At 39.5% G+C, this 27,947-nt stretch overlaps 1 protein-coding gene across 1 annotated transcript in view; it reads right to left on the bottom strand.

The window, feature by feature from the left end:
• The window catches only part of LOC126185094 (tyrosine-protein phosphatase 69D), a 367,349-nt gene that overhangs the window by 243,094 nt on the left and 96,308 nt on the right, over positions 1 to 27,947 (bottom strand). The window contains exons 7-8 of the mRNA XM_049927899.1: positions 13,933 to 14,116; positions 5,813 to 6,039 (exon numbers count right to left, since the gene is read on the bottom strand). Of these exons, the coding sequence (XP_049783856.1) occupies positions 5,813 to 6,039; positions 13,933 to 14,116 (411 nt within the window). The remainder of the gene's footprint in view (positions 1 to 5,812; positions 6,040 to 13,932; positions 14,117 to 27,947) is intronic.

The following is a 27,947-nucleotide window of genomic DNA, read 5'->3' as shown; positions in this document are numbered from 1 at the left end:
TGCTTTTCCAAGATTGGTTTATCAGAAGTGTACCTTCAGCTCCCATTGGATGAGGCCATTAGGCACCTTCTCATTGCCAATATACCTTTCAGCCTATTGCTTGCCTTTTGGCATTGCTAGCGCACCCAAAATTTTTCAGCATTTTTTAGAACAGCTGACAGACTCCGTACTGGGCTGTATCAATTACCTCGACGATATCATTGTTTCCGATTCTTCCACTGAAGATCACCAACCTTTTTTTTCTGTTTTGCATTCTGCAAGTCTAAAGTGCAATCTTACCAAATCTCAATTTTTTTCAGCTGTCAATTAAGTACCTAGGTTTTGAGGTTTCTTGCACAGGGGTCATGCTGTTGCATCACCATGCTGATGCAATTACGGCTTTTCCATGGTCGGTCTCTTAAGGAACTGCAAGCATTTCTATGTAAAGTTGCATTCTATCTTAAGTTTTTATCAGACGCATCCACTGTTGTTCAACCCCTGCATGCACTTTTGTGTGAAACTGTGCCTTTTGGTTTCTCCATTACCAAGAGGTAAATTTAGTGTCAAATCACATTCTGTATTGGTAATTGGAGTCTCTCTGCATTGAGTTTTTGTCATTGTTTTCCTGTGGGTCCCCAGTTCATGATAGAGCATTCGCTTTGCTTAAATCTGAACTTAAATCTGCCCCACATCTGGCCACTTTTCAGCCAAGTCAGTATCTAGTGTTGACTACAGATGCCTCTAAGCACGGTGTTGGTGCACAAATATGCCAACAGGTCTGAATGACCCGCTGCTTACGCTTCTAAGACTTTAACTTCCACCCAGCAGTGGTATTCTCAGGCTGAAAAGGAGGCTTTAGCGACCGTGTTCATCCTCAAGAAATCTCGTCTTCTTGTATGGCTCTAAATTCCATTTAATCACAGATCACAAGCCATTGGTTGCTCTTTTTAGCCCTTCAGCTTCCATGCTGGACAAGGCAGCGCATCATTTGCAGCGGGGGGCTCTCTTGGTCTCCCATTATCACTATTAGATCCATTACCGGCCGACGGCATAACACGCCAAAGCCTAATTTCCCCTTCCAATCACACTGGACGCTGCATTAGATCGGGATGAATTGTTTCGTTTCTATTAAGATGCGAGCGATGGCTGTCCCTTCACTAATGCCACAATAGCATCAGCTGTCACCACGGATCATGTACTTAGTTGGGTTCTCTCTTTTGTGCAGCACGGTTGGGTGGAAAAACCTGCCGGGCTGTGCTTTGGCTCTCTCGCATAATTATTTTTCCCTCCAGCACTATCTTTCTGTGATTCATGGGGTTCTTCTGCTAGCTACAGAGGACGCTGCTCCCAGAGTTTGTGATTCTTGCTTCCTTACACCAAAATGTACTACAGCTTACGCATGTTGGTCATTGGGGAACCTCTTGGACCAAAGCTTTCGCCCGCCAGTATCTGTACTGGCTGGGTACTACGTTCAGCAAAGGTGGGCCCACAGGTGTCTTTTATCCCCCTGGTCAATGCCAGGCACCCACGAGAGCATCTGCATGTTGATTTTGCTGGGTCCTTCATCAATCAGTACTGATTCAATGTAGTGAACGACTCTTCCAAGTTTCCCTACACGGCGCATTATCCGTCGAAGTCCCGGCAGCTACTATATTCGCATGTCTAAGGTTTTTGTAATTGAGGGACTTCCTTATACTGTGGTTACTGGTAATGGTCCCCAATTTGTTCCTTGAAAATTTGCATCTTTTTGTCAGGGTAGTGGTGTTAGTCATCTCACAGCTCCACCATTTCATCCTGTCTAATGTCGAGGCTGACAACACGGTTCGGATGTTTAAAACTCAGATGCAGAAGTATGTATCTGGCAGGTCCTCTGAAGCTGCTTTAGACTGTTTTTTTGAGTTTGTACAGTTTCACTCCAGTGGGAGACAAGAGCCTGGTAGAGCTGCAACATGTACACCAACCACAGACCCTCCTCCACCTGCTGCATCCGACCTCACGTCCACTGGCATCACTGACTCCATGATGTTTCCACCCGGGTGCACTGGTTTGGGCTCGTGGTTTCGGCTGCTGGCCAGACGGGGTTCCTGCCATCATCAAGCGTCATCGGGCTCTGGTGAACCGTCGAAGAAACAGTATTATTTAAGTGATTGGAAACGTGTGCTCAGCATATTACCTTACATGTATTACTGTTGTCCAGTCAGTGTGTTTAATCTTACCCACAACCTGTTATTTTTGTATTTTATGTACTGCTCTATTAAGTACTATGATCCATAAATTGTATTTGTTCTTGCTATAGCAAACACTGTTTCTGTCCTTTTGCGCACCAGCATGTGGGGCTGTTCAGATTCTGTATGGCATTGAGTATAGTCCTCATAAACCCAAAGATACCGTACTTTGAAGAAGATCACGGAATTGTTGTTACAAAATCATTTATTGATAAACAACACTCACAATATACTGCAATCTTGCTGCTGTCAAAATCTGACATGCTGTTTTACATTTCCTTTCTTATACAGGGCACTCTATTGTCTTCTCATGAACCAACATTCAAATGTGATTTCTAAATGAGAAAACCACTGTGTAATGTTTTCCTATACACAGAACGAACATGGAATTACATGTAACTACTTTTGTTATTGTGCTGAAATGATAATCACTTGCATAGCCAAGAATTAATTTCAAATTATTGTTTGTTTCATGCCACCTTCATGACATCTTAATTCTGATGACCGACTGTGCATTTAATGATCATTTCCTTGAGGCAGCTCAGGACACTTGCATGAAAAGTTCACGGTATAAAGCAATAAAATACTTGCAAGAAGCAATCTCGCATAAAGAAAGACAAATCACAATTACTCCCTGCTCTGTCAAATATTTTAAGAATGTAATTACCTCCCTCAAAGCAAAAACTCTTGTGTACTTGATAACATCTCAAGTAAGGCACTAAAATCCTGTTCTTCATACGCATGCCGTGTGTTCAGTCACATATGCAATACATCACTATAACACGAGATATTTTCAGATAGACTGAAATATGCTATGGGCAGACCCCCTTACATAAAAGCAGTAAAGCAGTTATTAATAATTACTGACTAGTCTTATTACTTACCTGCTTCTTGAAGGTACTGGAAAAGATCGTGTATCCACAAACCATAACACATCTTATTAAAAATATGATACTTAGTTTCAATCTGCATTGCAAAGGGGTTTCACCACAGGTCATGTTATTTTCCAATTCATTAATCAGCTCAAATGAAATTTAAAAGACAAAATTTTTCCAGCTGGTAGTTTCAGTGACTTGTCAAAAGCATTTGATTGTGCAATTCACACTGTTACATAGAAACTCAAATATTATGGCATCACTGATGTTGCTGGTAACTTTTTTTTCCTCGTACTATTTAACTAAGAAGATGCAGAACATAGCATTCAGAGGCACAGAGTGTGTACACGGCAAAACAGACTCTTAAGAATGGAGAATAATCACTACAGATATACTATAGGGATGAATGCTGAGGCCACTCTTGATCTTGTTATACCGCTTGGTTACAATTAAACTTTCCCTGCTTAACACATTATAACACAGAAACTAATTACCATACATGTACCAGACTTTGCAGCATTAATGTCACGAACATGGGGGAAGAGAAATAATGCAGAATCAATTCAACTGAAACATTTTTAATGTGCTGCTATGGTACATCATACCATTAAATACCAGTACCGTTTCTTCTACAAAAGGGGCTCAATATGGTGCCCATCAGTGTCCAGGAGAGTCTGAAAGTGCAGGATTGCATTCTGCACAGCAGAACAAAGCATGTCCTTGGGTATGCTGGCTACCTCTCTTGATATGCTGTGCTTCAGATCACTACATGTGTGAATGTTTCCCCTGATAAAACCTGCCCTTCAGGTAGCCCTAAAACCAGAAATCACAAGGAGTGAGATCAAGTGATCACGTTGGCCAAGCATTTGGAAATGATTGGCTGATAATTCGATCATTTCCAAATGTGTTTCAGAGGAGCTGGCGAACTTTATGAGCGATGTGCAGTGTGGCCCCACCATCTTGCTTGAAAACGGCTGACTTCAATGTGTCTCTCACCTATAGGGTGGGTATGCAGCCATGAAGCCAACCCATACGGTGTCACATTCACCATACAGAGGACTTTCATGCACAGTGACTGTAAATTAAGATCCTCACACTCAGAAATTCTGTGTGTTCACCTCATCCATCAGAGAAAAATGAGCTTTGTCTGTCCATAGGATGGTCCAGAGCCAGCCCTCGTCAAATTTAATCCTCGCGAGAAAGTGGAAAGTGAAGCCACCACACCCGTTGTGCATTATGAGGTGCAAGCTGCTGCACGATATGGATCTCGTACGAATACCATTTGAGAATGGTACGAAGCACCTTCCATACAGTGGACCACGGGATGTTTAACTGTCGTGACTAAGTAGCCACACTGCCTAACGATAAGGAATTGTGCAGCAATGTCTGTCATAGCAACAGCGATTTCATCAACCACCTGTGGTGCAACTGATCGTCAGCCTCTTCCCCGAGCAACATCCAGTTCTCCCGTCAATTTGAACTACTTCACCGTGCTCAGCACAGCAGGTAGAGAAAGAGTACCCTTCCATAATCCTTTCACTGGTGATATTCTCGAAGTGCAGCTGCAGCATTACTGTTGGTTTGATAATAGAGCTTCACCAATAACACCCTGCTCGTTTTGTCCAAGCTCACGTTGACACATCCACAAGTGCACTGTGACTGGTCAGGTGTTTGAGACTATGTACCACGATAATTGATAACGGCACCTGGTGGTCATAGATGGAACTGGACGGTGGCATAGTGACCCAATGAAATCTTGCACTCCATACTCTGTATATTAATGCTACCAAGTTTTGAACTCATACGGTACCTAGTTTCCATGTTTAACATGTTAAATAGGGAAAGTTTAATTATAACCACCTGGTATATAAATGACCTGTAATTACAGATTTGGTTCTATCATTGACTTGGGAGATGTACAGCAGGTAAACTGTTACTATCTTTTGATTTTGATTTTCTAGTGGCTTCTCTAATATGAACTTTTTTGTCTTTCAGATTTCAGATGCTGTTTAGCCATTAGCAATGAGAGTGACTTTCCTGGAACAAGTCTACAATGAAATTACTGAAAGACTGGTTAATATGAATAACACAAAAGAAATTGTGGACAAGGACAAATTAATGATATATGGATTCCACCAATGGCAAAAACAATGGTGACAAAACTTAAATACGGGATGGCAATAGACAGTTCTTACACCAACCAATCAAACTGGGTAAAATCCAACCACTTTGGAAATGACCAATGAGAGAAATGCACTGTGATGCAAAAATATACCTACAGATTGAGGGGTAGACCAGTAGAACAATTAGTACAAGGAGATCCTCAAAAAATGCAAGGAAAACACATTAGTGAAACACCAAAAGGAAGAAATGTTAGTGGATAACAACCAATACGTCCAAGAATCACCCATCAGGTGAATTCTAAAAAATGACAGATGGAAATCCTGACTAATTTTATTGCTGTTAAGAATAGCAGCAATACATTAGCAAAGGTAACAACAGCATGCCAATGTAAGAGGCTAAAGGGTTAGAAATAGTGAAAAAATGTTGATCTAATACATCACTCGAGATCTAAAAAGGTTTACAGATTACTAAAACCTAATACCACTGTACACACACACGTGAATCAGCAATTTAAATGTCATATTAGAAAGCAGTTGTGCTATTATTTGTACAAATACAGAACTACGTACACTTTCATGCCACTCACTACACATCAATAATATCACATACCTTGAAGTGATACGTTGTATCTGAAAGAAGATCTACAAACAGATAAACATTCATCTGGTCAGCTGAGCTTATTGACTCTTGCCTGTAGGTTGTTGTTCCATTATTTTGCAGAACAAGATGATAGTAATGGATGTGATCTTTTAATTCAGCTGGAGGTAAAGACCACCCAATTGTAATTGAATTTATTGTGACACCTTTAACAGATACTTCAGGCACAAAGTCTGGATCTGAAATAATACAAAGATTATACAGTGACAATCAACTAAGCAGCTCATGGCATGGAATTTCTCTCCCTTTATATGTAATTAACCCATATGACTAAAAATGATTGCCACTGACTGACATTACACCATAAAACTTATTTTTATTAGATGTCCCACAAATGAAACCTTTACACATACACGAGAAAGTTTAATACTGATATTTTCTTTCGAGACAATTTTCCTGTATAAGTGTTAGTAGTTTTCTTCACCTTGTAAAAACAACTCCCTCACTCGCATTTCATGTAATGGACGATTATCACAATATCAGCTATCAAGAGTTAAATGTAAATGTTTAGTCACCCTAACAGACACCTACATTAACGTAGTAGGAAAATTGTAACAACGAGAAGGATATGCAAGGCTAGTCTAAAGTAATACCACAGGTTAAGTGTGCAGCAATGTAGGAATCATTAGAATTGAAGAACTGTAATTAACTCTCACTTCGGAATTCAGTGTGCTGTGAACCCCCACATCCTGCAATCAGGGCCTGTGAATGTCGTAAAATAGAATCCAAGAGGCCATAGATATGTAGAAATGCATAGCTGTGTGATGAAATCCGTTAACAAACTTTTCTGGAGCTTCCAACTGTGTCAACTGATTAAATTTCCAAAGGCTTTTGGCCAAATTCTCTTAGGCCGTTGTTTAACAATTGATAAGACAATACATTTATGAAAAATTATAAAATCACAGATGCACATCAAACAGTATTTTTTGACATAGTCATCTTGATTCTCAGTGCACTCTGTGAGCCGAGGGATGTGCCTTCTGATACCTTCATCAAAAATGTCTCCTGTAGCTCTTTGCCCCCTTGCTTGACAGCACTCTGGCCCTCATTGTCCACAGAAAACCTCTTACCACTTGCAAACAACTTTAGAGAGATAAAAAAAAAACAAAAATTTAAAGGTTCCAGATCAAGGCTGTGAGTGGTGCGGGTGATGTCCCACGATTGAATTAATCCAAGAGTTGGTGTCACTGGCTCTGTGGGGACGCACACTATCATGCAACAAGCACATGCCCTTCATTAATGTCTCCCTTCCTTTGTCCTGCATTGTCCTCCATAGATTTTTTAGGATTTCATACCACTGTTCATCATTAATTGTTTCCTATGGGGCAAAAATCCAACGAGAAGACTTCCTGTATGCTCACAAAAGACAGGAGCAATGATTTTTCAAAAGGAAACAACGGTTTTGAATTTTTACCCATTGGTGGGGGGTATGTCACCACTGCATCGATTATATTTTTGCCTCAGGGATGTAATGGGTCACTCATGTTACGTTGCCAGTCACAACAGGGTCGAGGATCTGTTCATCTTTCACTTCAAAGAGCTTGAGAAATTTCCAGGAAGATGCAATTCTGTTAACTTTGTATTTATCTCTGAATTGTTTTGGTGGCCACCTGGGAAACAGTTTTCAAAAACCAAATGGTCCTGTAATGATTTCATGCAGAAGCAATCTGGAGACTTCAGGAAACATTGATTTCACTTTTGTCAAGTCAACTGACAGTCACCACGAATAATTTTTTGATCTTGTTCTGCACCTCATCAGCCATGATTGAAGTATGTCCACTCCTTTGTTCTGCCAGCTTTAAACTTACGTCACTTCTACGCATTAGCATAAGTCTTGAAAGTACCCTCATAAACAGATTTGATTTTGTTAAAAATCTGGAACATTACATTTGCATCTGCAAGACAAAACTGGATAATGCTCCTCATCTCAAAGTTTGTGGAATTTGGAACAGAGACACTCATTTCATCATGACACTAGAACAAGAGTTTTCAGTCGACTTGACAAATGAGTGTGCATTCTACTACCAACATCTTGCCCTTGAATGCAGTGCTGCCAGATTTGGGAAAATACCCTTCAATCATCGGAGACTCAGAAGTATTCTTACTTTCTGGACATGCCATGATTAACCATGGACTATGATGAAGAAGTTTCCAGGCAATCTCATTCCAGATTATTTTATGAGTAATGTATCAAGATGGACCACACAGATGAGGAAAGCAATGGTACCTGTCAGTCTTCAAAGAAGGTTTATGCGCTCCTCATCATATGTTAGGCCACTGTCCTGTTGAGTTATCTTTACAGGTGCAGTCTTTTGGGCACTAAATCCTTCCTGATGCAGTGATTCACGTTCCGACTACACTCAATATATAGGAGTCAAGATCACATTGTATCCAATAATGTTCCAAACTATCACACTTTGTGTAGCTACCATTCACTTTTCAACAGCACTTGCTGCCACTTTCAGTCCCACAGTAGCATTAACGCTTATGAAGTACAAGTTGATGCAAGACTTGTTTCAAAACATTATACTTTGCTACTCAGCATGCCAAAGACTGCACTCATGTGCACATTGCAGTCATGGACATATGTAGTTTATAGATAATCGAAGTTGCAATGGCCCAGGTCTTCTATCCAGCTCACAGTAAGTAACATTAAACCACTGATGGAGAGAAGCCCATGAGCGATACACTGTTCACAGTGAATCAACAACTGTGGACAAAGCTCTACAGTCAATTGTTGCCATATGGACAAGATGGCAAACATCCCATGCTGTGGTCACACTGCATAGACATCTATCATAATAGTATGATGTGTAAAAGCTGAAAAATGATAATATGGGGTTGGGTTGGGTTGTTTAGGGAGGAGACCAGACAGCGAGGTCATCGGTCTCATCGGATTAGGGAAGGACGGGGATGGAAGTCGGCCGTGCCCTTTCACAGGAACCATCCCGGCATTTGCCTGGAGTAATTTAGGGAAATCACAGAAAACCTAAATCAGGATGGCCAGACGTGGGATTGAACAGTCGTCCTCCCGAATGTGAGTCCAGTGTGCTAGCCACTGCGCCACCTCGCTCGGTATCATAATATGCCAGACCCATCTACAAATAGATTTGATCTCAGAGATCATAATAATAAACAGAGCTCTGTCACCAGTAGATGCTGGAGGATGCTGCTGCTCCATCTGGGTGTGGAGAGTCAAGGAGCCCAAATATGATGCTGCAGGAAACACAAGAGGAGAGGGGGGGGGGGGGGTGCTATCTCCCCCACAGGCCGATTTATTTGCACAACTACCAGAAGTTGGTATCAATGGAATGGAGGGGGTAAGTACTCGTACTCGAGGTACTGCCTATGACATGGCCACAGTTGAGGCAAAATTCAATACCACTGGGCCATGATTAATCAGAGATCTTAAGCTGCTTACTTTGGTGATCAAAGGGGGAGGGGGGTGGGGTGGGAGACAGGTCATCTCCAAAACTTACACAGAATGGTGGCTGCTCACATGGGGTGTTCCCATGAAGTGGCCAATCACACCAGTCTAAATTAAGTTGTTCGTACAACTTAAAGACACATGCCCAAATCATCAGCATTTAGAGCTCCGTATTGAGGGTGGGAAATATAGCTTCATATCACAACAGCAGACCACAATTTTTAACTTCCTCAAGTATTAAATCCCCCTCACAAGTAAGGATGAATACCCAACTCCCAACCTTGGTCTGGTAGGCCTTGGCATACATAATGGAGTGGACCATCCTCTTCTCCAGATTTGTGTGTGTGTGTGTGTGTGTGTGTGTGTGTGTGTGTGTGTGGTGCTCCTCTGCCTGCAGTAGTAAGTCCCAATGAAAAATTGAATCTTATACAATGTTTCAACTCTTATAGGGTGTTACAATGACAAGCATGTTAACAAGTTTCTTCTAAGAGAGTAATGCTCAGGACTGGATAGGAGTTGGTGTGCGTAGGAGTTGGTGTTCCAATTAAGAGGGAGGAGGTTTCTCCAAATACATTTTTGATATTATATACAATAATATTGGATTAGTTGTTAGAAAGGACCCTCCATCAGTTCAATTCCAAACCAGGGATTGAGGGGAGTAAGTGTCTACAAGTTGTTTGGTTTTCTTTTCCTTCTATGGTGTGGCCAAGGAGGAAAGTTCTTGAGGTCATAATGATCTGCACTGAAACATTCAGATCCGTCCAGAGAGACTTTCAGGGCGTCACAACCAATGACTGATAACTCTTTTAGATAATCACAGGACAATGGCTTAAAAAGACAAAACTGGTTATAAAACAACTGAAAGATTAATTAACAATAGCTTCAGTGAGAAAAAATACCTCATTCAATCCAGGTGCTACCACCACATGAACTGACTACTATGCTGGGTATTGGGCAACTTTATGGCCTATACTTCTGTAAAAAGCTTGCAAAAAGTGGAGGTCAGACCCAGATGAAGGTATCACACATGAATTAACCAAGATGAGTGTAGTAACAATACACAAACAAATGAAGTGGAACAGCCATAATCGGTATCCTATAAACAACCCAGGTTGTGATAAGGAGTGTACATGGACTGCAAACAACAGTGCAACTTGGTATTTTTCACATCAGCTAATCATTGCAAAAGATGGAAGAAACAACAAATGACAGATAGAGCCCAACACTTTGGATACGTAATCTGGCACTGAGCCAACAAGCAACATTAAACTAAGACTGGAATACAGCACAAGTTTCCATATCAGGTTAGACTCCCTGGGGACGTTTGGGTGTTCACAAAGGATGGCAATATAAACAGTTACAGGCGTCTTTGATTTTATGGAGATTGTCACAGTAGTCAGCTGGTTAGGTGTGCACATTAAAAGTACAATTATATGCTTATGATGAGATGTGTCATGATTTATCCCAACACCTTAGCAAAGGCTGGAGGAATGTAATTTAACTAGTAATCTCATACTGGCCAATGTTATAACATGCCCTACTGTTTCTTACCTATTCTTACTCATACATTTTAAATATGCAAAATGAATTCAAGTTAAATTTAACTAGTACCAGAAAACATTATAGTTGTCCACCATGAATTAGCTGTTGAGGGTGTCAGAATGATGGAAAACTCACTCTTGTGAAGCTGTTAGTATATGGTTGCTGTAAATGGTGAGTGTGAGATCCTACACCATCAATCCCTGCACCAGCTAATTACCTTGACAACCAAATGTTAAATCTTATCTTTGTATAAAAGCCATTTTCTTGTGTTGTCTGGCACTGTCATTCTCAAGGAGAGGATGCTCCACATATGGATGAACTCCTTGCATTCGAAACTCAATTACAATACATTGCTTCCACACACCTTCACAGTTACACTACACACAGTCACATTACACGCTACAATTCAGAGCCCTCTAGCAGAAGAGGGCTGCAAATATGTAGACAAGAAGAATAAAGATATAGAATATCAACAACATGTTTTATCTAAAAAGCTTTAAGAGTTTTCACGTAAAAAATTCAGAAGCGTTATTTCCACAAGCCCTCATACAGTAGTGGGAAATGGTATAAAGGTATGGAAATCTGTAGGAAAATTAACATTGTTGGTTGGAATAGATGCACACAGTGTATATGCAATATGAGATCCAGGATAATGACAAATGTGGTCAAATGGTGTCGCATATAATGTCAGTAGACATCAATGATTCAGGTGGTAGAAGGTGGAACTCAGTATAAAGGCAGTCAGCTCTATGCACTGTTAGTGTATGTATATATGACTTCCCTACAGATAGGAAACAGACACCATTAGTGACAGTGCATATTGTGTAGATAAACCACGATTGCGACATAGCCACACTGAAAACAGTTGTTGCACAACGAAAAAGCAAAAATTGGTGCGTAGAAGGAAATAGGACTCTCTAATTGTCAAATCGCCAAGAAGCTGAACTGTTCAAGTACAGTGAATTATAATTTTGTAAGATTCAGTACACGATATGGACAGGACGGAAAATATGAACAAAGTAGAAAATTAGTTAAGGCATCAAAATAGTTACTTTTGCACAGAGCAAGGGCCACAGACTGTTATTCTTCTCAACTTGTTGCTGATTTGCAAGTGTGGCAAATTTTGTCAAACGAAAACAACTTGCATTCAAGAAACAACTGTAGAAACCTGCTCTAACACTTGAACACAGACAGACTTGACTGGAGCTTGTTGAAAAACTTATGTCATGGAATTGAGAATAGGATAAAGTGATCAGTTTAATTTAGATGGTCCAGATGGATTTCAGTAAGACTGGAATGAGCAGAGAATAGAGCGAAAGGTAAGAATGATCAGAAATTTTGATGATGAAAGTGTTATGATTTGCCAGCATCTTGCACTAGAGATAAAACACGCATTGCTTTGGTGAACACTAGAACAACCTCTAATACTGTATGTACACTGATATGCTAGAGACAGACTGGATCAAAATGTATGAGGACCTAGGGAATGAAAGTCTAATGTTTCTGCACAAAGAAAAATGGTTTGACAATAAAGATACTGGTATCTTGCCCTGGCCTCCAGGTAACCTGGATATTAATCCCATGGATAACCCTTGGGGAATACTTGCAAAGAATGTTATCACAATGAAGGCAATTTGAGGTCTCATGTGAGCTGAAAAGAGTGAAATGAGAAGAGTACATGATAATTTCATTGCAAAAACTACAAACACTAAAAAAATCAATGCTGAGAATTTTTGATGTAAATAGGAAGAATGGAGTTGGACAAAGCACTAACAATGCAATAACACAACAGGACATGAGTACCTTTATACCCTTTTCCATCCAGGAAATGCAAATGCCTTATTTTGTTACTCATGTTATGAAAGAAACTATGCAATTCCATCATGACTGTTTATGTCTTATATGTATCTACTACTTCCATCTTCCATAATAAATTCAATACAGGTATGCTTCAGACACAACTTTCCTAGGAATCCTGCCTTCATACTGATTTCACTACTGTATGTGATGAAGCAATACTTTTTTCCTCCCCCCCCCCCCCCAAAAAAAAAAAAAAAAAAAAAAAAAAAAAAAAAAAAAAAAAAAAAAACCTATGCAGTCTTACACTTTCTTATATCACACTAACTTCTGCATTAAACATTATAATCAGAGTCATACAGCTAGAGTAACAAATTTCATTTCTCCTCATTCCCTGTCTTTGCAGACTGTCAGTAAACCAACCACAAAATAGATATTTAAAATTTAAACAGGAAACAAACAGTATTTACTTATATTTAAGCACGAAGTTGACAAAAACTTCTTTAAACTGCCAGGTATGTTGAGGCACAGACTGTTCAATGACTCTTGTTTACTTACTATTATGTCATGCCCTTAACTTTAAAAGTCAGTGATGAAAAAAATCAGATAATTCTGACACATTTGATCCTGCAAGAGTTCTGTTCAGATGCTGGCTCCCCAACAGATTAAACAGGTATGTTGTATTAATGGAATTTTTTTCATTTAACCCTTCACTACCAATTTTTTTCAGAGTGAAAGGTGTTAATGTATGATTATTTTGATATCATCAAAAGTAACAGTATGAAAAAATTATTTCCCGCCATTTCATTTTCCAGTGTGGGGAGGGATAGGAAATGTGTGTCCCACTGTTGTTTTGTCACGGATCCTATATGTCCCTGTGGTTATGAAATCCTGTACTTTCATTTACAATTAATATTTTCAGAAAGGCTCTTGGATCATATTTTTGATTACAAATATTTGTTATTTCAGTAGATTATTCCCAATGACAAGCTCATTATAATTACATGCAAATTCGATCTTTCAAGTGACAATCACAATGATTCTCTTACGTGTGATACAATGTGAAACAGTTTTTGCACAAAGAAATTTGACACATGGTACAAAGCAATACTGTGCATCAAATTCCCACTGGTTCTCTGATAACCTATTGTTGGACACATGTCACAATGGTGGTGAAAGTGTTAAGCTTGCTTATAACCATGGGAAAGGACTAGGTCTGTGCAATGGAGACAACAATTTCGACACACAGGACACACAAATCCTCATGAGGAAATTTTAGAACTAATTTCCAGAAGAAAAAACTTACCTTTTTCTAATGTACTGACTGGTGTTGGATGAGTGTAAAAATTACTTGTTCCAATGGAGTTTTTTGCATAAAGGCGTATAAAATATGCTGTATTGGGTTCAAGATCTTTTATCACATAGCTTGTGTTGCCGCCTCCAATTTTCTCCTGATTGAACATCCACTGGACAGTTCCATTCTTCATGTGCTATACCACAAGAAATAAGTAATGAGTGTTTTTTTTTTTCCTACCAGCAACATCACCACCCAAAAAGGAAGGCATTTGTTTTTTTCTTATAATACAAAAATACTTCATATCTTCTACTACCAAACAACAAACTACAACTCACAATAAAACAAGCAATATGTATTCATTAGATAATATAATACCTCAAGGTCTCTTTCAGTCAGCTGCCTCTGAAAAACAACAAAAGAAGTGTAGAAAGAGGGGGGGGGGGGGGGGGGCGAAATCACTCACAGAAATGGCAACAAAATGAATTAAAAGATGTACTACAACAGCTCCATGTCCACGTGTAGGGAAGCCAGTAATGAACATCAACGAACTGTCTGTGATAAATACAATATTTATAGAAAGAGCAACCATATCATGTGAAGCATTTTGGTAACAGCTGGATGTTGCAACTTTTTCCTGGAGACTGAACAGTCGGTCTTTCCATATAATGCATAGGAACAATTTGTCTATTTTAATACTGGCTGCATAGTATCGTATGCCAAAGCTGTAAACAATAGATCAATGTTGCTGAAATATGCCTATCACAAGATGTTAGTTGTGTTCCGATACTGGCAGCAAAAATAATTTCTACCTGAAAAATATACAGCCTAATCTCTCTGTATGCAAACTTTAGTTTAGGTTATCCAGGAAACACTATTCACTGAAAACTGGCATGTCACTGTAAACAGATCTCTTGTTGTGGTCCTCAATCCAAAGACTTGTTTGATGCAGCTCTTCATGCTAGTATATCCTGTGCAAGTCTCTGCATCCCTATGTAACTACTGCAACATACCTTCTTGCTGTGCTCATCCCTTTGTTTACTACTACAATTTTTACACCCTTACTTCCTTCCATTATTAAAATGACAACTCATTGATGCCTCAGGATGTGTCCTACAAACCAATCCTTTTGTTTTAGTCAAGTTGTGCAATAAATTACCATCCTCCCCCCCCCCCCCAAAAAAAAAATTAGATTCAGTACCACTTCATTTAATATTTGTGCTACCTGTCTACTGTTAATTATTCAAAAGGTTTTATTTTCTTATCTGCACTGCTTGTCATCCACAACGCACCTCCAGACAAATGCCTTTAGAAAACACACTTAAACTGATATTAGATGTTAACAAATATCTCTTTTTTTTTAGGAATATTTTTTATGCGATTGCCACTCTGTGTCTCGTATCCTCTCTACTTGGAACATCTTCAGTTGTTTTTGTGGCCCAAATAGCAAAATTCATCTTCTACTTTTAGTTCCTCATTTCCTAATCTAATTCTCTCAGAATCATCCGATTTAATGTGACTGCACTCCACTACAATTGTTTTCTTTTGTTCATGTTCATCTTATAGTTTCTTTTAAGGACTATACATTCCATTCAAATGTTTTTCCAAATCCTTTGCAGACTGATTAAATTACAATGACATCAACAAATCTCAAAGTATTTATTTCCTTTCCATGAACTTTAATTCCCTTTCCAAATTTCTTCTTGGTTTGATTTACTGCTTGTTAATGTACAGATTGAGGAACATTGGGAATATGCAACAACTCTGTCTCACTCCTTTCTAACTATGGCTTCCCTGTCATGTTTTTGATTCTTCTACCTGTAGTTTGCTTTTTGTGTAAGTTGTAAATAACATATCACTCTCTGTACTTTATCCCTACTATCTTTACAATTTCCAAGTTTGTAGTCCAGTCAATATTGTTAAAAGCTTTCTCTAATTCTCTAAATGCTATAAATAAAGATCTGTCTTTCTTCAACCTACCTTCTAAGATCAGCCACTGGGTCAGTACTGCTTTGAGTGTTCCTACATTTCTCCGGAACCCAAACTCATCTTCCCCAAGTCAGTTTGTACCAATTTTTCCATTCCTCTGTAAATTATTCAAGTCAATAATTTGCAACCGTGTCTTATTACACTGGTGGTTCAGTATCAGCACCTGTTATCAGATTCTTCCTCAGGTCTGAGGGTATTTCACCTGTCTCATATCTGGCACACCAGGTAGAATAATTATGTCATGGCTGGCTCTCCCAAGAATCTCAATGATTCTGAGGAAATGTTACCTATTCCAGAAGGCTTGTTTCAATTTAGATCCTTCCGTGTTCTGTAAACTCCACCCATCTCATATAAATGATTAACGGAAACCACCTCAGCTGTAATTTTACACATTTACTGTATTACAACCAGTTTCATTTCTTTGAACATCTTCAGGTTGCCTTATATTAAATCCTCACCGAGTTCTGCTGGAGGAGGATTTAGTGTAAGGCAACATGAAGGTGTTCAAAGAAACAAAACCAATTTTAATACAATAAATGTGTAAAAATACAAAATGAGGTAGTTTTTATTAATCGTTACTATTAATTCAGCTGTGGGCTCAGCATGATCAAGATTATCTCCTACCATCTCATCTTAATCTACCTCCTCTTCTCTTTTCATTCCATTGTCATCAAGTTTGTCTCCCTTGTATAGACCCTCTTTACAATCCTTCCATCTTTCAACTTTCCATTCTTACCTTAGTACTGGCTTGCCATCTTAGCTCTTGATATGTATACCGTTGCTTTTCTTTTCTCCAAAGGTCTCTTTGAATTTTCCTATATCATTTGTTAGATATCTGTATTCCATTTTGCCCGCTTTATCTGCTGTATATTTATATGTTGTTCTTTCATCAATTAAATACAATATCTCCTTTGATACCCAAGAATTTCGACTAGACCTTGACTTTATACCTATTTAATTCTCTGCTGCCTCCACTATTTCATCTATCAAAGCTATCGATTCATATCGTACAGTATTCTTTTCTCCTGTTGTAGCCAGTTGCTGACTAATGCTCCCTCTGAAACTCTCAACAACCTGTGGCTCTTTCAACTTATCCAGATCTCATCTCCTTAATTTCCTACCTTTTTGTAATTTCTGAAGTTTTATTCTACAGTTCATAACCAATACATTGTGGTCAGAATCCACATCTGCCCTGGAATGGCCTACAGTTTAAAATCTATATCTTTGAGGCACACTAACATCCCCACTTCAGCAAGGTCCACACTATGCAATTAACATTCACCAACTAAAAGGACTCCTCTTGCTCTGTTCCTTGTATCCACAGAGGGACATGTTGAAAAGTAATGCCTCCGAATTATGAAAGACCACTTTGTTAATGCCCTCACTGTAGAATGTCTGACTTTGACTTTGTTGACAGAACCACAATCTCAGCTCTGCTTGCATAGCTTCATCACTATCAGAATGGTGTTCTCAGAGATATTCTTTAAGTTTTGAAAATAGATGAAAATCGGATAGGGCCAAGTCGGACCTGAATGGAGGATGATAAATGACAGTGAACCCAAAATGTCAAACTGTTGCTGATGTTACAGTGCTTATGTGTGGTCTGGCATTGTCATACTGAAGGACAGGTGCTTCATGTGCAGAGGAGCTCTTCAAATTTGAAACCTGATTACAGCATGCCGTTTCTCGTGCACCAACATAGTTACGTTACACACTGCCGTATTGCAAGCTACAATTCGGAGCCCCTCTAGTAGCAGGTGGCTGCAAATATGTAGACATAATAAACAATGATGCAGAATGTTAATAACATTTGTTTTATTTAAAAAAGCCTTATGAGTTTTCCCATAAATTTGGGGGCATTATTTTTCAACACGCCCTCGTAGTATGAAGGCTGCTCTTCCACATATCATGTGACATGGCTAAGCCTTTCCCACTGAAGCATTTGAGTGCACTGGCTAGCACTTCAGAAAATGCCCAGCAGCTATTTACTTCACTATGAAAAGTTCCCTTCTCCTTTGTACCCCTTATCATGCAATAATACCCTTGAGAAACTCAACTATATCTTTTACTAGGGCTTTGAAAGTAGAACCATGCCGGAAAGCAGTCAGCTTATGTATCAGATGAGCTGCATTTACTGTGAAGTGTATTTTATGAGTCTGACAACTGTTTAACTGTACGAATACCCACCACTAAAGTGCAACTAACTGTGATTCTAGCGTGCTGTAGCTCAACATGCTCCACTCCATAGTACCAGTGACTTCAACAGCTAATTTGAAATCCATGGCATCTGCAGCCTTCCCCCCCCCCCCCTCCTCTTCCACCTTCCACAACAGCGCTACCTCCTCCGAACCCGAACCACACTGATGGCAGGTGGAACTGTCCTGTTAGTACATCCTTTGTTCTTGAAACACTACCTTAGCACATCCTCCTTTCTTTTAGTATTGGCTAGGTACTACCCTTTCCTTTTGATCTGGAATTACACCCGACTTACCAGAATTAATCCACATTTTGCCACTGCAGCTCAAAGCCATCTGGCTCTCCATCTTTCATGCCCAAATAATTCCCTAGCACTCTTCCCCCCCCCCTCCCCCCCCCCTCCACACACACAGTCAGATTAAAAGGAAAGAGGAAAGAGAAAGAGAGGGAGAGATGGGAGGGGGGGGGGGGGGGCAGTTAGTTTTCCTATCTATTAGGTGTACCACATGTAGTTTATCTTTTAGTCAAATTGAGATAGATAGTCCCCTTGAGTTAGTACGGGTAAAGGTTATACTTGACAACCAAAATGCATCAATAGTTGGTTCCTTCATCGACCCTCTGACTAAGATGATACCTGAAACGTATTTGTAAACTGTGAATGTGGTACCACAACAGATATACAATTTACTGGAAACATGAAAATTTATGCCGCACTGGAAGTTCACCCCGTATTTCCTGGTTGCAGCAAACGGTCACCTTAACCACTATGGCTAACTGAGCACGCTTCCAGGATCGACCGAAATATCTCCAGATGTCCCAGTGTCATTGCACTGAACTTACAAACACTGTCAAATACAAACACTGCACTAATGTAAGATGATCCATTTGCTGAAAGATTCAAAGATAACTTGAGTCTCATTCACAATATGTACCCAACTCATTCAATTATAGTTGGTGGTGACTTCCACCTACCCTTGATATGATGACAAAAATAAACATTTAAAGTCAGTGGTTAGCATAAAACATCATCCAAAATTGCACTAAATACTTTCTCTGAAAATTATTTCAAGCAATTAGTTCAGGAGTCCACTCGAAGTTTACATGGTTGCCATAACATATGAGACTTCTTAGCAACAAATAACCGTGAGCAAATACGATTTAGTGACCACAAGATCACTGTAGCAAGACTGAATACCATAACATCTAAATCCACCAAAAATAAAGCTACGTAAGTGTAGATGAGATGTGGCTTAAATTCCAAGAAATAGTATCAGTGGCAATTGAGAAATTTATACCAAACAAATTAATAAGAGACGGAACTGATTCCCCGTGGTATACAAAACAGGTCAGAACACTGTATTTCTAGATTTTCAGAAGGATTTGAACATTGTTTCTGACAAGCGGGTTCTAATCCAACTGCGTGCCGATAGAGTATCATCTCAGTTGTGTGACTGGATTCATAATTTACTGTCAGAAATATCACAGTTTGTAGCAACTGACAAAGTCATTGAGTATAACAGATGTGATGTCTGGTGTTCCCCAAGGAAGTGTTGTAGGCCCTCTGCTGCTCCTAATCTATATAAATGATTTAGGGAGACAATCTGAGCAGCCATCTTAGATTGTTAGCAGATGATGCCATCATTTACCATCTAATAAAGTCATCAGAAGATAACCAAATTGCAAAATGACTTAGACAAGATACATTGATCAACTGAAACTTTATGACCACTACCCACCGTGACACTGGATGCCACCTGGTGGTGTTGCGAGCACGTGATGCAGTAACTAAAGTATGTAAGTGGAGCAGACACAGACAGGGGATCACCCTAACAAAGATATGGGCAACAAATGGGGAAGTCCATTGAGATAAGCGACATCAACAAAGGGCAGATTATTATTACAAAGTGTCTGTGAACGAGTATCTCAAAATTGGAGAAGGGCATCGAATGTTCAGCTACTGTCGTGAACATCTACAGAAACAGGTAGAATGACAGTAAAACTACCACCAGGAGCTAAATGGCTGGACAACCACGACCCTTCACAGAATGTGGGGTTTGGAGGATTGTCTGCTCTGTAAAGTAGGATAGATACTGATCTGTGGCATCTTTACCGAAAGAGCACAATGCTGATACTTTGTGTTTTGGAGCACACTGTGCATTGTACATCGCTGAACATGGAACTCCACAGGAGACCCTTCTTACGTGTTCACATTTTAACACAACGACATTATCAAATATGACTGCAGTGGGCTCGAGACCATTGGTATTCAAATTTCGACCAATGGAAATGAGTCAGCTCTTCAGGTGAATCACAGTTTTGCTACACTATGTCAATGATCATCTCCACAAATACTGTCACTGACGTGAACAGCAGCTCAATATGTGCATGCAGCGCGCCATGGAAGCAGGGTAGTGGGAGCAGTATTACATCATGGAAAAAATTTTCCTGTGCTTGCATGGGACCTGTGGTAATAACCGGGTACATGTTGACAGCTGCGAACCCCCTTCATCCTTTCATGCTTCACGTCCTCCCCGACGGCGATAGCATATTTCAGCAGTATAATTATCTATGTCTCGGAGCCAGAACCACGCTACAGAGGTTTGAGGAGCATTATATTGAACGCACGTTGATGTCTCAGCAATTTTTTGTTTCAGAGCAGTTGTATAGATGTAGATTTAATTCTTTCTTAGTAAAAATACTGTAGGGTTTGGTAGTTCAGTAGGTAAGGGACTACTTTATGTTCTAACGTCTAATGTTCAATCCCCAGATGGTCCTAGGATTTCTTCTGTTGCTTATAACTTCTTTCACATATGGCAGAGATTTGTTCATGTGGAAAATGTCAAAAGTGCACCATGGTTTGGAGGTCATGTTAAGCTGTAGGTCCCCCTATACATGGCTGAGTAGGTCCATTTATAGTCTGAGAAAGCTAAGAAAATAACATCTTCTGTAGAATCAAACCAACCATTGAGCTGAGGACAGCTACACTGCTATTAAAATACCATAGCCACTTGTTTAATTAGATGGACATTCACCCATTGTTCAGATGTGATTGCCACATTACCAGGTGCACAATTATGAAATATGGATTTTTGTCTAAAAAAAAAAAACCACTAAAATTCAGAAGAACGACAAATAGTGCTTTATTCAAAGTATGCTCCATAGTTTATTATACATTTTTCCTAAAAGATTTGATAATGCTAAACCATTAAAAATTTTCCCTTTTTGCTGCAAACCATTTATCGTGCCATTTTTTCACGTCTTCGTATAAACCAATGCGCTGCTCAGAAAATGCGTGTCCCATTGATGCAAACGAGAGGTATTTGGAAGAAGCCAAGTCTGGTGAGCAAGCTGCATGAGGTAGAACTTCCCAGCCAAGTGCTTCCAACATGTCGTGAACTGGTTTTGCTGTATGTGAAGGAGCATCGTCATGAAGAAAATTGACTGTGGCCTTTTTTAAAGTAGTGAATGGTTCAAATCGGTCAATTGTTGTAACGTTTGGTATTAACCATTTACCGAGATTTTAACAGCTTGTAATAGACAACGCCCCTTTGGTTCCACCAAACACACAGCATTGTCTTTCTGCCAAAGCGATTTGGTCTTGCGGTTGATGTGGATGGTGTCTCTGGGTCTACCCATGATTTTTTGCATTTGGGATACTCAAAATAAATCCACTTCATCCCCTGTAACTATACGATACAAAAATTATTTCCTTTCTTACCGAACGAGCAAAATGTCTTGTGTTTCCACGCTTTTCCATTTGCCTGTCATTCAACTCATGTGGTATCCACCTACTGGTCTTTTGAATCTTTCCCATCTCTCATAGCCAATTGGAAACAGCTTGCTGACCAACTCCCAATTGCTCAGAGAGTTGTTTTTGAGTTTGCGAATCATCTTCGTGCAACAATGCTTCCAATCCCACATCTTACCTTTTTTTTTAGCAGTTTTCCACATTCCTTGTTTGTAACACTGAAGAAACCATTTTTGAAATGCCAAAACCATCACTCACATGTGTCTTGTGATAGAGCATGTTCACCATAAGCTTCTTGAAGTAATTTCTATGATTCATCAGCATTTTCTTCAAGTGAAAATAAAAAAAAATTAATGCTGTCTGCGAATGTTCTTTGTTCAGTGTAAATTTTGACGCATATTGAACAACAACAACAACAACAACAACAACAACAACCACAACAATAATGTATACTTTTCCAATTTATCACTCATGCATGTCTGACATTTGTTGATGACACAACAAAATGCGCAGTGTCAAATCTTCATAGAACAAACTGTGAAATCTGTTGTCTGAAATCCGCATTTCATATTTTTACACCTTGTACCATCAAATTAAGGTAGAAAACATTATATTTGCAAGGCAAGACCATACACAAATACAAGATCATACACAAATACAAAGAGTAGGTTATATAAACACAGGACTTTGCATAAGGCACAAGTATTACATGTCTGCGCACAGGTTTCACTCCTCAAATAATCTGGTTTAAGGTGGAATAGGATACGCTGGCAATAAGAGCCTGAAGTCAAGTATTCAAATCACTAAAATTTCACAGCCAAGTAAAAAAACTTAAATTGCTCTAATGGCTCATGGATCAGCTTATAATTATCTGCACAACACAGCAACTAGAGTTATCACAGTTCTAGATGTTACTGATTGAAAAAGTGTATCTTGAAAACTGTGTGTGAAGTCAGCATGAACTGAAAATGGGAATTAGATTTAAATGTCCAGTTGAATATTATCGGGGATCCTTCTGCATTTCAAGGAAACAGCACTGAACCATAACTGACAAATTTTGCTTATTTTGACTAAGGATATAAAGTCTGTTCAGTACTGAAGCATTAAACACATTCTGTAGTGTGTGTGTGTGTGTGTGTGTGTGTGTGTGTGTGTGTGTGTGTGTGTGTGTGTACTGAACATTTCATTTAACTGTGCTCACTGATCACACGGCTCAGTGTTTAAGTAACTAACAAACTGCATCACACCTGACTCCAATAATACAGACTATCTTAAATTGCAATGTTAACAAATTCAGTGTTACACTGTTGCAAGTGAATACGCACCAACAGCTCCAAATTTATGTACATCTCCATTATGGCAACTAAGACAACCTGGTAAGTTTTCTATTTCAAGGATGCTGAGATCATTATACCACAACCATACCCAGTGAACGTACATAAAAGCTATTCTAAATGCAATGATCTGTGTTAAGGATCATTCTTTCCATCTAAATGAACACCATCGCACTGACGTGAGATCATTACTTATACTCACAAAAGCTAATAAATCTACCTACCATAAACTACACAGTTTCTTCATTACATATTGATTTCAACCTGCCTTCCTTCATTCATTCGATAACATACTTCCTGACCAAAATGTGCGAGTTACATTATTTGTATGTTGCACAGAACATAACTGCCATTCCTCACTATGCTGCGCAACATGTCACTTGATTTACGTATAAAATATATTTTCTCTGTGAAAAATAAGGATGTATGCTGTTCATTTAGAAATAGACTTTTATCTTAATCTAAGTGAGCAAAAACACAATCACCTGATGGAAATTTGACGACGATCTCATTTATCATGTGTACGTGCATGATATACTAGACAGAAATCACTTGTCGAGTGGACAAACAGATTTACTGTCATATACAACATTTCTTTCTGCAAGACACTAAGGTTGGACATGGTAAATCACCACTTCTAGTACTATATTTATGAACGTTACTGGTTTTTATTTTTGTTTTGAACTTCTGATTAATCACTGAAAACTAGATACGGGGATAAAAGTACAGTGACAGAAGCAAAAACCAAACTTATTTGTCATTTGTTTAACTAAATGTTTATTTTTGTTACTTGCATTTTGGGTAATTAGCAAACTGTCTAACATTTCTGACAAAGATGTTGCTGTGCATAATGCTAAAAATAAGCAAAGAATTTACAAACATCAGTGAAATTACTTGGCAATACTAAATATTCAAAATAATGCATTAATTATAATTACTTGTAGAGGGTGGGTATGTGGTGTGTTGTTGGAGTGAGGAGAGGTGTGGACTCAAGGGAGAGGTTCTAGGATGGGCCTACTGATTTTAGGAGGGATCTCAGGTTATGTAGGACTTCTGGTATGCAATCATTATGGAAGAGCTCGTATGTGAAGGTGTCAAACAGTTGGCGGGGGGTCTTCTGCCAGGTTGTCACTGCAACTCACCATGGCAGTGGTGGATCCTTTATCTGCACGAGGATGATTAGGTCAAGATCTGTTCTAGAGTTGTGTTTGGCACCGCGATTGACACCTCACCCAACGCGCGTGCGCGCGTGTGTAAAAAGCTGCACAGCTATGAGCACTCGCATGGAACCCTCTTATGTCAAAAAGGGGCCATCTAGATGAAACCCACTTAGCCTCATAGAACTTCCCATTCCTAGTGTGGTTCAATTTCATCGAATATGGACTTGGGGCCAAGACACCCTATCCTCACTCCTCCACAACTTCAACACCTTCTCTCCCATCCACTTCACCTGGTCCTCCTCAACCCAACGTGCCACCATCCTGGATATTGACCTCCATCTCGCTGATTGCGTCATATATACCACTGTCCACGTTAAGCACACTAACCACCAATAATGCCTGTATTTCAACTGCTGCCATCCCTTCTACAACAAAAAAGCCCCCCCCCCCCCCTCCTCCCATACAGCTCGACCACTGGTGGACGACGTATCTGCAGTGACAAGAACTCCCTTGCTCAGTATAATGAAGGTCTCACAAAGGTCTCACAAAGGCCTTCACAGGAAAAAAAAAAAGAAAGAAAAAGAAAAAGATGACAAACCTAGTCCATAAACAGATTTACCATGCTGTACCTCCACACAGCACCAATCCTCTCACCACACCCAAGAGTCAACTAAAAAGGAGCGTCCCCCTCATCACCCTGGACTGTAACAATTGAACCACATCCTGCTTTGGGCTTTGATTATCTACAAAATCAGGGACATCATACCCAAGATCCTTCCCACTACTCCTAAAATCAGCCAACCACAGCACAGGATATGTGATACCACACAAACATCAGTCATCGCATATGACAGATGAAACAAAATAAACCATACTGCACAAGTAATGTGACCGAAAGCTTCTTACAGAACCGCCCAATAGCTTCTTACAGAACCACATTCACTGGTTTTGCAAACTCACAGACAAACTGTCACATCTGAACCCAACCTAGATCTCGGGCCATAGAATAGATCAGGCTATCACAACAAACTGCTTTCATAAAATAGTACAAATAATATTGAATAAATATTGAAATAAACATTTTCAGTGATTTGTTTTACCAGCAGAAACAAGTTTGGATGACATCACATGTCCTATGCTAAACTATCCACTCACATTTATGTGACCACCTGTCAAAAGCCTGAATAACCATTTTTTGCAGCACAAGACAAGCAGAAAGAGAGTCAATTGACATTCTAGATGGTACCAACAGGGATGTGGAGCCACCCCAATTCCAGTGCTGTGGCCAGCTGCAGTAGGTTTCTCAGTTGAGGATTAATGGCGCAAACAGTCTGATTGAAATGGTCCCACAAATTCTTTATTGAATTTAGATCAAGTAACTTGGGTGGCCAGGAGTGTATGGTAAACTCATCCTCATGTTCCTTAAATCCTGCACATACACTGTGAGGAGTGTGACGTGTTCCACTGTCCTGTTGGCAGCTGTCATCATGCTGAGGAAAAGCAACTGGCTGTAGGGGTGGACATGGTCCCATACTTGTGTTGATCCACTGTGCCTTTCAAAATGATGAGATAAGGCCACGAAGACATTCACCACATTATAATGCTCCCTCTCGGTACCAGAGTGTTTGCTTTCAGACATTTCATGCTGTACACACCAATAGCAATCTGTCCAATAGAGCATAAAATGTAATTAATCTGATAAGACCACCAGCTGACACTCAGTTATCTCCAGTTGCAGTACTGGCATGCAAATCGCAGCCTTCTGTGCCGACGAACAGCAGTTGGCATGGGTACACGAACCAGGTTGCTGCTGCAGAGGCCCAGACAAAGCAACGTTCACTGAAATGTCATTGAGGACACACTGTTGGTAGATCCTTGGTTCATCCAGGCTGTCAGTTGCTCAACAGTTGCACGTCTACCTTCCTGTACACATCTCCACAGCCACTGTTCATCAGCTGTTTATGGACTATGGTACATCACAGTTGCTTTTGTGCCTGTTTTGGATAATGCCATTTTGCTATGCATGGTATACTTTAACGATAGCAGCACATTAACAGTTTACAAACTTAGCCAGTTCAGAAATGCTTCCACCCCTGGACCAGAAGTCAATGATCATGTCCTTTTGGACGTCAGACAAATCTCTCTATTTCTACATTATGGGAATGACTACACTGTTTTCCACATTCTTCCAACATGCTTTGTACACCCTCTACAGGTGGTGCTGCCACCTGTTGTCTGAGAGTCATTAGTGCATGTTGATGATGAACATAGGCAGTGGTGACATTAATGTGACTGGACCATGTATAATTTGCTGATGGAAGCAGACAGACATGTTCATGTTGATTCACGTGTTTGAAAAGCTGAAGTGCCATATTAGGTGATTTTCATATTTATATTTGCATACTACGAATGATGGGGACTGTAATTAGACAGTAGGAAAATACAAACCAGCGGAAATGAATGAAAGGGGAATTTCATACAGAGAGTAATTTAATCGTTACTAACACTTGGTTCAGGAATCATGTAAGAAGGTTGTACATGTGGAAGAGACCTAGAGGCACTAGAAGATTTCAGATTGATTATATAATGGTAAGGCAGAGATAAAATACAGGGAGAAAAATGTTACACACACCTTGTACATAAATAAGACTACAGGTATAAGAGTGAAAGTAAACCAGCAGTTGAGAAGGTTGTGACAAGGTTATAGCCTATACCTGACATTCAATCTGCACATTGATCAAGTAGTAAAGAAAATGAAGGAGAAATTTGGAAAAGGACTTAACATTCAAGGAAAAGAAATAAAAACTTTAAGGTTTCCTCATGTATTTTAATTCCATCAGAGAAAGAACAGAACTTGGAAGAGCAGTTGAATTGAATGGATAATGTCTTGAAAGGAAGTGGGTAGCAACAAAAGCAAAACAAAGTTAATGGAATACAGTCAAATTAAATCAGGCACTGCAGTGGTTGTTAGGTTAGGAAATCAGGCACTAGAAGTAGATGAATTTTGATATTTAGGCAGCAAAATAAATGATGTTGGCTGAAGCAGAGGGGATGTAACATGAAGACTGGCTACAACAAGGAAGTCCTTTCTGAAAAAGAAGAATCTGTTAACATGTAATGAAATTTAAGTATCAGGGTGTCTTTTCTGAAGAAATTTTGCTGTAGTGTAGCCTTATATGGAAGTGAAGCATGTCAGACATGAAAATAAAACCTTTTGAAATGCAGTGCTATAGAAGAGTGCTGAAGATTATGTGGGTAAATTGCATAACTAATGAGGTGATACTGAATCAAATTGGTGAGAAAATGAACTTATGACAACTTGACTAAAAGTAGGGATCGGTTTCCAGGACACAACCTAGGGCATCATGGAATTATCATTTTGATAATGGAAGGAAATGTGTGTGTGTGGGGGGGGGGGGGGGGGGCTGGAGAGGGAAACAAAGAGATGATAACAGTAGGCACGTTCAAATTGGGGTTTAGAGTCATAACAACGCATCTACAAAATAGGGCATTTTGACATATCTACTTTACCACTGCCCTAATGTTAAAGCTGTGAATTGTTGAATGAATGTTAATGCACAGTAAGAACAATGAGATATC

Source organism: Schistocerca cancellata, chromosome 4, assembly GCF_023864275.1.
Source record: "Schistocerca cancellata isolate TAMUIC-IGC-003103 chromosome 4, iqSchCanc2.1, whole genome shotgun sequence".
NCBI lineage: Eukaryota > Metazoa > Arthropoda > Insecta > Orthoptera > Acrididae > Schistocerca > Schistocerca cancellata.
The sequence above is the reverse complement of the archived record's forward strand: the minus strand, read 5'-3'. Positions and strand labels throughout refer to the sequence as shown.